The 13033-nt window shown below is 41.2% G+C and overlaps 1 protein-coding gene across 4 annotated transcripts in view; it reads left to right on the top strand.

Moving 5' to 3' along the window:
• Positions 1 to 13033, top strand: part of LOC139584604 (SH3 and multiple ankyrin repeat domains protein 3-like) — a 307285-nt gene that overhangs the window by 61293 nt on the left and 232959 nt on the right. For all 4 annotated transcript variants that reach the window (XM_071416641.1, XM_071416643.1, XM_071416642.1 and 1 more), the window contains exons 2-3: positions 2572 to 2775; positions 8854 to 8925. In XM_071416641.1, coding sequence (XP_071272742.1) covers positions 2572 to 2775; positions 8854 to 8925 — 276 coding nt within the window. The remainder of the gene's footprint in view (positions 1 to 2571; positions 2776 to 8853; positions 8926 to 13033) is intronic.

The following is a 13033-nucleotide window of genomic DNA, read 5'->3' as shown; positions in this document are numbered from 1 at the left end:
TGTGGTTGTGGTGCACTGATGGGAGGTAACAGATGTACTGTGGTTGTGGTGCACTGATGGGAGGTAACAGACGTACTGTGGTTGTGGTGTACTGATGGGAGGTAACAGATGTACTGTGGTTGTGGTGTACTAATGGGAGGTAACATATGTACTGTGGTTGTGGTGCACTGATGGAAGGTAACAGATGTACTGTGGTTGTGGTGTACTAATGGGAGGTAACAGATGTACTGTGGTTGTGGTGTACTGATGGGAGGTAACAGACGTTCTGTGGTTGTGGTGCACTGATAGAAGGTAACAGATGTACTGTGGTTGTGGTGCACTGATGGAAGGTAACAGATGTACTGTGGTTGTGGTGCACTGATGGAAGGTAACAGATGTACTGTGGTTGTGGTGCACTGATGGAAGGTAACAGATGTACTGTGGTTGTGGTGTACTAATGGGAGGTAACAGATGTACTGTGGTTGTGGTGCACTGATGGGAGGTAACAGACGTACTGTGGTTGTGGTGTACTGATGGGAGGTAACAGATGTACTGTGGTTGTGGTGTACTAATGGGAGGTAACATATGTACTGTGGTTGTGGTGCACTGATGGAAGGTAACAGATGTACTGTGGTTGTGGTGTACTAATGGGAGGTAACAGATGTACTGTGGTTGTGGTGTACTGATGGGAGGTAACAGACGTTCTGTGGTTGTGGTGCACTGATAGAAGGTAACAGATGTACTGTGGTTGTGGTGCACTGATGGAAGGTAACAGATGTACTGTGGTTGTGGTGCACTGATGGAAGGTAACAGATGTACTGTGGTTGTGGTGTACTGATGGAAGGTAACAGATGTACTGTGGTTGTGGTGCACTGATGGAAGGTAACAGATGTACTGTGGTTGTGGTGTACTGATGGAAGGTAACAGATGTACTGTGGTTGTGGTGCACTGATGGAAGGTAACAGATGTACTGTGGTTGTGGTGTACTAATGGGAGGTAACATATGTACTGTGGTTGTGGTGTACTAATGGGAGGTAACAGATGTACTGTGGTTGTGGTGTACTGATGGGAGGTAACAGACGTACTGTGGTTGTGGTGTACTGATGGGAGGTAACAGATGTACTGTGGTTGTGGTGCACTGATGGAAGGTAACAGATGTACTGTGGTTGTGGTGCACTGATGGGAGGTAACATATGTACTGTGGTTGTGGTGTACTGATGGGAGGTAACATATGTACTGTGGTTGTGGTGCACTGATGGGAGGTAACAGACGTACTGTGGTTGTGGTGCACTGATAGAAGGTAACAGATGTACTCTGGTTGTGGTGCACTGATGGGAGGTAACAGATGTACTGTGGTTGTGGTGTACTAATGGGAGGTAACAGATGTACTGTGGTTGTGGTGCACTGATGGAAGGTAACATATGTACTGTGGTTGTGGTGCACTGATGGAAGGTAACAGATGTACTGTGGTTGTGGTGCACTGATGGAAGGTAACAGATGTATTGTGGTTGTGGTGTACTGATGGCAGGTAACATATGTACTGTGGTTGTGGTGCACTGATGGAAGGTAACATATGTACTGTGGTTGTGGTGCACTGATGGAAGGTAACATATGTACTGTGGTTGTGGTGTACTGATGGAAGGTAACAGATGTACTGTGGTTGTGGTGCACTGATGGAAGGTAACAGATGTATTGTGGTTGTGGTGTACTGATGGAAGGTAACATATGTACTGTGGTTGTGGTGTACTGATGGAAGGTAACATATGTACTGTGGTTGGATGCTTGTGTACTGATGTTCCAGTGATGTATTGGATTGATTTACCGCTGGTGGGGTGTGTCCACCTCTTGAAAACAGTGTTTGCTCTCTCACTCCCTCTCTTCTCTCTCCGTTCTCTCCCTTCTCTCTGAATTCTTTCTGTGTTTTCTGTAGAGCTCAGTGCTCCACAATGTGGTAACTAGAAGGAAGTGTTTTACCAACACTGTAGGTATTCCTTAACAGGTTTTACGTTATATACAGTATATAACATGTACGGTTTTAATGTTATAGTATGATTAGGAATAAACCCTATACAATGTGCATGAATAGATGGACTGCTGATCAGATGGTCACTGATGGCCATATCCTGAATACTGTATTGCACAGCTGGCTTCAGTCCTGCTCCTGAGCCAGACACTTAACCTCAATACCTCCGGGTAACATTGAGAGCATGCATCATGATGTATCATTTAAATGTTCAGGTATGCTAGGGGCCTGAGATGGGAGAGCCTATGCCAGCGTTTAATCTGACTTCCTGAGTCTGGTGCTGCAAGCTCTTATCTGGTCAAGGGTTTCTAGCACCACCCTTTTGAGTGTTCTCTATGGCAGGAAATAATTGATCAATGATTTGATAACTGTGTGAATTATTTAGTTCATTATATATGTATGTGCATGATCTCTCTCTCCTTCCTCTCTCCCTTTATCTCTCTCTGTACTGCGGTCTGTAAGGGGGTGTAAGGGTTGCACTGGGATTGTGTTTTCATTTGTTTAGGTATTCACACACTGTATTATTAACCACTCATAACTGTCCCCTGCTCTCTCCTCTCTCCCTTCAGAAATGTATGAAGTTCGATGTGGACGCTCCTATCTGGTTATCTAAGCAGCATATCCTGTGTACTCTGAACCACAGCCTGAAGGACGTGCTGAACTACGGCCTCTTCCAGCCAGCTCACAATGGAAAGGCTGGCAAGTTCCTGGATGAAGAGAGGCAGCTGAAGGAATACCCACTGCCTTCTGTTACACCTGTACCATACCTGGAGGTAGGCCTGCACCCTCTCTCATTAACATCCTATGTTTCTATGTGTGTGTTAAGGTGTATTAATATGTGTTGTATGTGAGTGTGTTAAGGTGTATTAATATGTGTTGTATGTGAGTGTGTTAGGGTGTTAGGGTGTATTATATGTGTTGTATGTGAGTGTGTTAAGGTGTATTAATATGTGTTGTATGTGAGTGTGTTAAGGTGTATTAATATGTGTTGTATGTGAGTGTGTTAAGGTGCATTAATATGTGTTGTATGTGAGTGTGTTAAGGTGTATTAATATGTGTTGTATGTGAGTGTGTTAAGGTGTATTAATATGTGTTGTATGTGAGTGTGTTAAGGTGCATTAATATGTGTTGTATGTGAGTGTGTTAGGGTGTATTAATATGTGTTGTATGTGAGTGTGTTAGGGTGTATTAATATGTGTTGTATGTGAGTGTGTTAAGGTGCATTAATATGTGTTGTATGTGAGTGTGTTAGGGTGTATTAATATGTGTTGTATGTGAGTGTGTTAAGGTGTATTAATATGTGTTGTATGTGAGTGTGTTAGGGTGTATTAATATGTGTTGTATGTGAGTGTGTTAAGGTGCATTAATATGTGTTGTATGTGAGTGTGTTAAGGTGCATTAATATGTGTTGTATGTGAGTGTGTGTTCTCTGTCCTGTTGCTGTCATGGTGTTGTTTTGTTGTTCTAGTTTATTGGGTTCATCAGCTTTAATATTGCAGATAGATTGTGGCTTCCATCAATGTAATTGTCTGCATAATTTCCAATCCCCCATATATTGTTTTGTTTCCCCTAACCCTACCACCCCTCCCCTAATTGGAGTAAACTAATGGACAACAACACTTAGGCTTCTACTTCCAGCTTACACATACTATATACATTTTACAGACATAGTATAATTTACAATATGTATCTTTTGTTTGTTTTTAGTCCCATCCTTCAGCTACCCTCAACCCCTTTCACATATCTCTGAAGACCATTCAGTTTCATTCTATTTGCCATATATTTTTCAACTGTGCTGTGAAGTTTCACAAAAGTTCTGAAACTTTCCATTCTCATAGGTTCAACAGATTGTAAATTAAAGATACAAACATTTTCTAAGAGTATTACTATATCATTGATCGATTGACTATGACTTTTCAAATCACCCAGCAGTGCTATTTGCAGAGTTAGCTGCAGGTAAATGTTACAATTCTTCAGCCCTTCTTGAACCTGTGACCAAAAACAAGCTACATATGGACAGTACCAAAACAAATGATCAAGTGATTCTGTCTCTTTGCAGCAAAATCTATAGAGATGGGATGGTTGTAACCCCATATAAATAACATTCTATTGGTTGCAAGAATTTTGTATAATAATTTAAATTGAAAAAGTTTTGAATCCAGCGTCGTTATGTTTATCAGTTGTTACCATGCGCCATGGAATCGGTACACCGAAAATCTCTTCCCAATTATTCTATATGGCACAGCTGTCAATTTTTTGGTCCTTAAATTAAACTGGTATATGTTTTTATTCATCACAATTTTCTTTAACCAATTTTGGTCTTTAATGCAGGGCGGACAGACAAGTTCCTTACTTTCTCCCCCTTCCACTTTCCTCTTCCATTTTTGCGGTAATGCTGCAATTAGTTGGTTGTAATTTTGGGTAGAGCAGACATTTCCATATATTTTTGTTCGCTACATGTATGATATAACTCCACCAGTCCTATTTATGATATAATTTACAAAGATTATACGTCTTTTTATTTTTTATTTTTTGCATCATGTTTTTTTTTCATCAATTAGTATATTTGAGTTTAACCATAATATTTGTTTTCTGGTGGATTAAACTGAAGTTGAAACCATTTTTTTTTTTAAATAACGATATTTTTAAGATGATTTAATTTTCAAATAACCGTAAATGAGAGGTTGTAATCTGAATAAAGCTAAAAAGGCCATTCTTGAATGTGGGGTGAGAAATTCTTACTAATCTGCTAGAAAATCAGTTCAGATTTAAGTATAACTTTTCTAAACCTTTAGTAAGAGGTCTAATGCTTTAATACTTAATCATTTCTGCCCTCTGAATTAATATTCATTATATAAATAGGCCTGTTTAATTTATTCTGGTTTACTGTTCCAAATAAAATTGATTATTTCTTGCTAATATAATTTTAAAAACAAGTCGGTAGGTAAGGCCATAAGCAAATAGGTAAACTGGGATATGACTAAAGAGTTAATCAGGGTGATTTTTCACAAATAGAAAGGTATTTTCCTTTCCATGGTAGCAAGATCTTATCCATTTTTGCTAACTTTTTATTAAAATGTATTGTATTGAGCCACTTGATATATTTGTTTGATCTGATCTAACATTTGGATGGCCATAATAAATAGATATGCCAATAGTATACAACCTTGTTTTACTCCCCTTGACAGTTTAATACTTTCTGAGAAGAAGCCATTATTTACTGTTTTACACCTAGGGTTACTATACATAACTTTAACCCATTGTATAAGATACAGTGCCTTTGGAAAGTATATAGACCCCTTGACTTTTTTGACATTTTGTTACATAACAACCTTATTCTAAAATTGATTAAATAAAATAAAAATCTCAGTAATCTCCACGCAATACTGACAAAGCAATGACAAAGCAAAAACAGGTTTCTAGACATTTTAGCAAATGTATTAAAAATAAAAACATAAATACCATATTTACTTAAGTATTCAGACCTTTTGCTATGAGACTCGAAATTGAGCTCTGGTTCATCCTTGAGATATTTCTAGAACTTGGATGAATAATATCTGACAACACCATTTAAATTATATGCGCGATGCATTTTGCAATTTTTTTTGCATCACAACACTGTAAGGGGCCTCACGTTTGTTTATGGAGTGGATCTTTATATTTACCACTGGGGTCCTGTTTCAGTAATAATGAAATCAGACCTTCTTGTTGAGTATCTGATAATCTACCATTATTATAGAACTGGTTGAAAAAAGGATTGGTATACCTCAACAGGTATGCCATCCAGCCCGGCAGGTTTCCCAAACTTAATGGCTTTAACTGCATCAAGAAGTTCCTCCTCTGTAATTTGGCCTTCACATGAGTCTTTCTGTACAGCTGTTCATTTTACATTATTCATAGAAAGAAATTCTTACAATTAACTTTGGTTCATTGTGTTGCTGTTCTCCCCTGAGAGAACACTAGGTGCTTGATGTCACCTGTCAATTATTCAATTATCCAGTCTGCTCTGTGAGTAAGATGTATGCATAATATATGTGTGAAACTCAGCAGCGATAATCACACTCTGACAGCAGTGTTCGCAGCTCCCAGCTGTCATCTCTAGCAGTTATTTGTAGCCTGTGTCGATCATGGTTTGTGATCATATAGAAACTCAGCCAATGTGATGTTTTTACAGTCAATAGAGTAAACATCGTTAGATCTCTCTCAAAATTCTGGAGTGAGGGAGAGCTATAAATTGATAGATACATAGCTCACTAGAGTGCACTCCAACCTTCTGCATTGAATGATTCTATAATATCCATTGTTTGATTTATTAATTGTCAGCCGACATTGTTTAAATACAAAATGTTCCTTTCCTGTGGGCTTTGAAAATGTCATAGTTTTCTTGTCAGCAAAGTGCTCTGTTTCTCCCTAAATACAGATTGATTGTTTTCTCCAGGTGTTATGGATGCAGCAACAGTAGATGATGTTGTTATTGCAGGTAGTTGCATCATGTTCAGGTAGCAGAATGTCTGCAGGTAAATCCTTGATGCACGTAGAATAGGACTGAAGTCAGCCTTTTCTCAATTGGATTTGCTCAACTCCTGCGTCCTCTGTCCTCCATCCTCTCTGGACTCCTTTTGATAGAGGTCAGTTGAGGAGGGGAGGCGAAGAGAGTGGAAACTAGACGAAAATGCGCTTGTATGAAATTAGACTCTCCTCCAATCGTGTGCCATCAGGCAAATTATGTTTACAGGGTGGAATCCCCAAATAAATGTATGAAGTGATAAAACAAATGTAGTTAGTTGTGCAAGACATTTTATAGATAAAAGGATAAGTAGTTTATGGTTTTTACAATAGCCGATTCAAAGGGGGTGTGGCAGATTTCTACATTTGTCCGCTAAGGACTCGGGTAGGATACACTTGTACTTCCTCGCCAAAAGGAGGTTATTGAGGAGAGGAGGAACTTCTTCCATTTAACTGCTAAAGAATTGACACTCTCCTCGACCACTTATCGGTTTCCGGGTCACGGAGGAGAGACGACGGAGAAGAGGACACATTGGCCAGAATGATGATGTTTAGAAAGCCCAAGGGATTTACTGTGTCTTAGTAATTAGATATTTGAAGTGTACAATTCCTCCAGGGTAATGTACACCTTCCCAATTTGTAACTCAAACCCTCATGCTACCATGGACTACCAAAAAATGTCCAGCTTCCAAGGGCACTGTGCCCTAAAAATAAGAGATAAGTGGTAACAACATTTCTATAGTAGCTATGTGCCTGTGTGTACTGTATGTCAGGCAGTCATAGTTAAAGCTTAGTTTAACCCTATAGTTCACAGGGACACTATAGGGCTCAGTGCCACATGAGAGGTCTGCACATTTAGACATTCGCTAACAGCCCAGGGCTGTGTGTGTGTGTGTGTGTGTGTGTGTGTGTGTGTGTGTGTGTGTGTGTGTGTGTGTGTGTGTGTGTGTGTGTGTGTGTGTGTGTGTGTGTGTGTGTGTGTGTGTGTGTGTGTGTGTGTGTGTGTGTGTGTGTGTGTGTGTGTGTGTGTGTGTGTACAGTAAGTCAAGGGCCATGCTCTATGTTATTTGTCTCTCAGGAAGCTCCATGTCAGATAGTTTCACAATGTATTGAGTTAGTGTGTGCTCTCTCTCTGGATATCACATACGGAAATTGGGACAGTTTCATATTGCTGTCAAGTCCAACTAAATTCTGTTTTTACTAGGGTGGTTGTTTTCTAAAGTTAGACACAGGGTTAGTCATGGTTACGTGAAGGAAGCATGGAAACATGCAAAAAAGTTAATGCATTTTGAATATGTGTGTGTGTGTGTGTGTGTGTGTGTGTGTGTGTGTGTGTGTGTGTGTGTGTGTGTGTGTGTGTGTGTGTGTGTGTGTGTGTGTGTGTGTGTGTGTGTGTGTGTGTGTGTGTGTGTGTGTGTGTGTGTGTGTGTGTGTGTGTGTGTGTGTGTGTGTATGCTCATTAGGAGTGTAAATCTATGGGTGGGTAGAGGGCCCTTTTACATGAATGCATGTGTAGGTCTGTTCTGTAGTTGTATGAGAGTGGTGTTTACTGCCATCTCTTCAATAACATTGATCAGTCAACAGATCAGTCTCCCTCTCTCAGGGCAGGAGTTTATAGATATGAGTGACAGGTTAGTCCAGCCTCACTACCCTCTGCCCTCCCATAGATGTATACTCCTAAAGCACACACACACACACACACACACACACACACACACACACACACACACACACACACACACACACACACACACACACACACACACACACACACACACACACACACACACACACACACACACACACACACACACACACACACACACAGAGAGCTTTATTTTCATGAAATTTCAGGACTTTTGTACCTAAACCTAACCCATAACCTAATCCTAACATTAACCCCAAAACCCTAACCATAACCCTAATCTTAACCTTAACCCCAAAACTCTAAACTTAACCCTTAAGCTTAAAATAGCATTTTAACAACTTCAGGACATGAAAAAAGTTCTTGTTTTCCTACCGTGTCAGGACATTTAGGTGAATTGTTAGGACATTGGGGTCCTGATATTGTAGGAAAAAATATACACACACACACACACACAATCGCCTCTCCCCCAAGGTTTACATGTTTTAGCTACAGTCTGACAGTGTTCAGTGAGACCTGTCTATCAAATCAGTGGTTTGTAACCGGACTAATAAACATTGCTGTTGACAGATTGAGTATGGCAGGCAGGGGATATCTGACTTTTACTCTAAAATGGTTTTATTTACTAACAAACTAGCAGATGAACTAATATAGTGTTATTCCATTAACCATGTGTTGTCTCTGTGTGTTCCTCTCCCAGTTCCGCTATAAGAGACGTCTCTACACACAGTCCCACCTGGATGACAAGCAGCTCTCCAAACTACACACCAAGGTAAGAACACACACACAAACGCACAACCAAGGTAAGATAATGTTCCACACCCAGGTTTGGTATAGTCGTTCTGAGCTTTTATATATTTGGAGATGTGTGATTTTAATAGAAAAGACACCATACGTGCACATAGGCTCTGGCTGTCTCATTCTGAGGCGGCAGGCTGTATATATAAGAGAGAAAGAGCAGAGAGAACTGCATGCATTGACATCCCCATCAGAGGGCAGGAGATTTACACTGGTGAGAATGGCACATCACCAGCTGATTTCTCCTCACTGTGTGTGTGAGGGACCATGGCCATCTGCAACTGAGCGGTCTCTAATGACATTCACATATTAATGTTGGCTTATTGTTCTGTTTAATATAAATATTCCTGCTGTCATCAATGCTTGCTTTATTGATTAAACAGAATCGGAGCAGGCTGGACAAAGTCGAGCTATGGGACTGTGTGACTGACACATCATTTCTGACAGGCTAGAGCAGGAATGAGCATAGAGACACAGAGACGGAGCGAGAGAGACGGAGCGAGAGAGACACAGAGAGAGATAGATTTAAAGTATGAAAGAGATGGGGAGGGAGGCAGCAAGAACAAAAAAGAAAACGAGTAGAGAGAGAACAAGAGGAAGATTGAGAACGAGAGATAGAAAAAGAAAGAGAGAAAGAGAGAGAAAGAATTGACAAACAGACAAGGATGAGTCATCCTCTCAGACACTCTCTAGACTCTTTACTGTCACTGCAGCCTTAGTCTTTTCTGTCTCTTTCATGTTTAGTAGGGATATAGTGTTTACTGCACACTGACTGTAACTAGCTAGGTGTGGTAGAGATATAGTGTCTTACTGCACACTGACTGTAACTAGCTAGGTGTGGTAGAGATATAGTGTCTTACTGCACACTGACTGTAACTAGCTAGGTGTGGTAGAGATATAGTGTTTACTGCACACTGACTGTAACTAGCTAGGTGTGGTAGAGATATAGTGTCTTACTGCACACTGACTGTAACTAGCTAGGTGTGGTAGGGATATAGTGTCTTACTACACACTGACTGTAACTAGCTAGGTGTGGTAGAGATATAGTGTTTACTGCACACTGACTGTAACTAGCTAGGTGTGGTAGGGATATAGTATCTTACTGCACACTGACTGTAACTAGCTAGGTGTGGTAGGGATATAGTGTCTTACTGCACACTGACTGTAACTAGCTAGGTGTGGTAGAGATATAGTGTCTTACTGCACACTGACTGTAACTAGCTAGGTGTGGTAGGGATATAGTGTCTTACTGCACACTGACTGTAACTAGCTAGGTGTGGTAGGGATATAGTGTCTTACTGCACACTGACTGTAACTAGCTAGGTGTGGTAGGGATATAGTGTCTTACTGCACACTGACTGTAACTAGCTAGGTGTGGTAGGGATATAGTGTCTTACTGCACACTGACTGTAACTAGCTAGGTGTGGTAGAGATATAGTGTCTTACTGCACACTGACTGTAACTAGCTAGGTGTGGTAGGGATATAGTGTCTTACTGCACACTGACTGTAACTAGCTAGGTGTGGTAGGGATATAGTGTTTACTCAGTGGCGTGCCGTGGGCCTGGGGCCTAGGCCTTCAGTGAGGTACTACACAGTCCCACCCGAATTAATCCACCTCTTATTACCATCATTATGCCATGGCTCTAGACACTATACATTTAAACAGAACCAGGCGTTGCGTCACCTTGAAATTGACAAATTGACATTTTTGGGTAAACAGTGTTTAACAGACAACTCAAGTTTGCAAAGCCAGTGTGGCTCCAAACACCAAATCGATCACTTGCAAATAATAGGCATTCCCAGCAGTACAGTTTGCAGTGCTTCTCGGAGCCTGTGAGCCATTGACAGCGCTCGTAGTTGAAACTTTGAAAGTGGCGAGCGAACGAACCCCTTTCCCGCCTGTGACAGGCTTTGTGGCGTCGGGCGACCTCTCCTTACAATGTCTAACTTTTCTTGAAAAGTTCGTCTTGAGAATGGCGTTATAATTATATCCTCGACCAAATCGATATCTTCTCCTCCTTCCGCCATTGTGGGTTGAAAAAACAGCTTAGTAGAACGCGAATTCATTTGTTTATCAAATTCAGTTTCCTAGATCTGCATAGACCTGCCCATAGGACCTGCCTCTCAATATTGGTAATCCAATCAAAAGACGTGGACGCACTACGCCTGCTAGCTGGCTCCTGTGTAACACTGGAGCCAGCCAGCAGGCGTACAATAGCCAACTCTAAAGCTGATTGGTTGACACAAATTTTTTATTTCCATTCCCTTTAAGCTACAAGCGCCCGCACTGTTGATTCTGAAGGCCTGAGGGCAGATTTTAGACCCCTGGCAACACATGATGGCTGAATATGATTGGATAAAAGATCTAACATAAAGACCAGCCCTCCAAATCTCAACCTGGGGCTGGAAGCAGTGCAACCAAGAGGAAAGCTATGAAATGAAGAGTATAACTCTTACTCTGGGGAATAATTTAATACATATTTGTGGGAAAATATATTTAAAAGAAAATTATATTCTGATGATGTTTAGGCCAGCAGAGAAGGCCTTGCAGGCCCTGACGGCCCACCACTGTGTTTACTGCACACTGACTGTAACTAGCTAGGTGTGGTAGGGATATAGTGTCTTACTGCACACTGACTGTAACTAGCTAGGTGTGGTAGAGATATAGTGTTTACTGCACACTGACTGTAACTAGCTAGGTGTGGTAGGGATATAGTGTCTTACTGCACACTGACTGTAACTAGCTAGGTGTGGTAGGGATATAGTGTCTTACTGCACACTGACTGTAACTAGCTAGGTGTGGTAGGGATATAGTGTCTTACTGCACACTGACTGTAACTAGCTAGGTGTGGTAGGGATATAGTGTCTTACTGCACACTGACTGTAACTAGCTAGGTATGGTAGGGATATAGTGTCTTACTGCACACTGACTGTAACTAGCTAGGTGTGGTAGAGATATAGGGTCTTACTGCACACTGACTGTAACTAGCTAGGTGTGGTAGAGATATAGTGTCTTACTGCACACTGACTGTAACTAGCTAGGTATGGTAGGGATATAGTGTCTTACTGCACACTGACTGTAACTAGCTAGGTGTGGTAGGGATATAGTGTCTTACTGCACACTGACTGTAACTAGCTAGGTGTGGTAGAGATATAGTGTCTTACTGCACACTGACTGTAACTAGCTAGGTGTGGTAGAGATATAGTGTCTTACTGCACACTGACTGTAACTAGCTAGGTGTGGTAGGGATATAGTGTCTTACTGCACACTGACTGTAACTAGCTAGGTGTGGTAGGGATATAGTGTCTTACTGCACACTGACTGTAACTAGCTAGGTGTGGTAGATATATAGTGTCTTACTGCACACTGACTGTAACTAGCTAGGTGTGGTAGGGATATAGTGTCTTACTGCACACTGACTGTAACTAGCTAGGTGTGGTAGGGATATAGTGTCTTACTGCACACTGACTGTAACTAGCTAGGTGTGGTATGGATATAGTGTCTTACTGCACACTGACTGTAACTAGCTAGGTGTGGTAGGGATATAGTGTCTTACTGCACACTGACTGTAACTAGCTAGGTGTGGTAGGGATATAGTGTCTTACTGCACACTGACTGTAACTAGCTAGGTGTGGTAGAGATATAGTGTCTTACTGCACACTGACTGTAACTAGCTAGGTGTGGTAGGGATATAGTGTTTACTGCACACTGACTGTAACTAGCTAGGTGTGGTAGGGATATAGTGTCTTACTGCACACTGACTGTAACTAGCTAGGTGTGGTAGAGATATAGTGTCTTACTGCACACTGACTGTAACTAGCTAGGTGTGGTAGAGATATAGGGTCTTACTGCACACTGACTGTAACTAGCTAGGTGTGGTAGGGATATAGTGTCTTACTGCACACTGACTGTAACTAGCTAGGTGTGGTAGAGATATAGTGTCTTACTGCACACTGACTGTAACTAGCTAGGTGTAGTAGGGATATACTGTCTTACTGCACACTGACTGTAACTAGCTAGGTGTGGTAGGGATATAGTGTCTTACTGCAAACTGACTGTAACTAGCTAGGTGTGGTAGAG

Source organism: Salvelinus alpinus, chromosome 9 (genome assembly GCF_045679555.1).
Source record: "Salvelinus alpinus chromosome 9, SLU_Salpinus.1, whole genome shotgun sequence".
NCBI classification, from domain to species: Eukaryota; Metazoa; Chordata; class Actinopteri; order Salmoniformes; family Salmonidae; genus Salvelinus; species Salvelinus alpinus.
The sequence above is the reverse complement of the archived record's forward strand: the minus strand, read 5'-3'. Positions and strand labels throughout refer to the sequence as shown.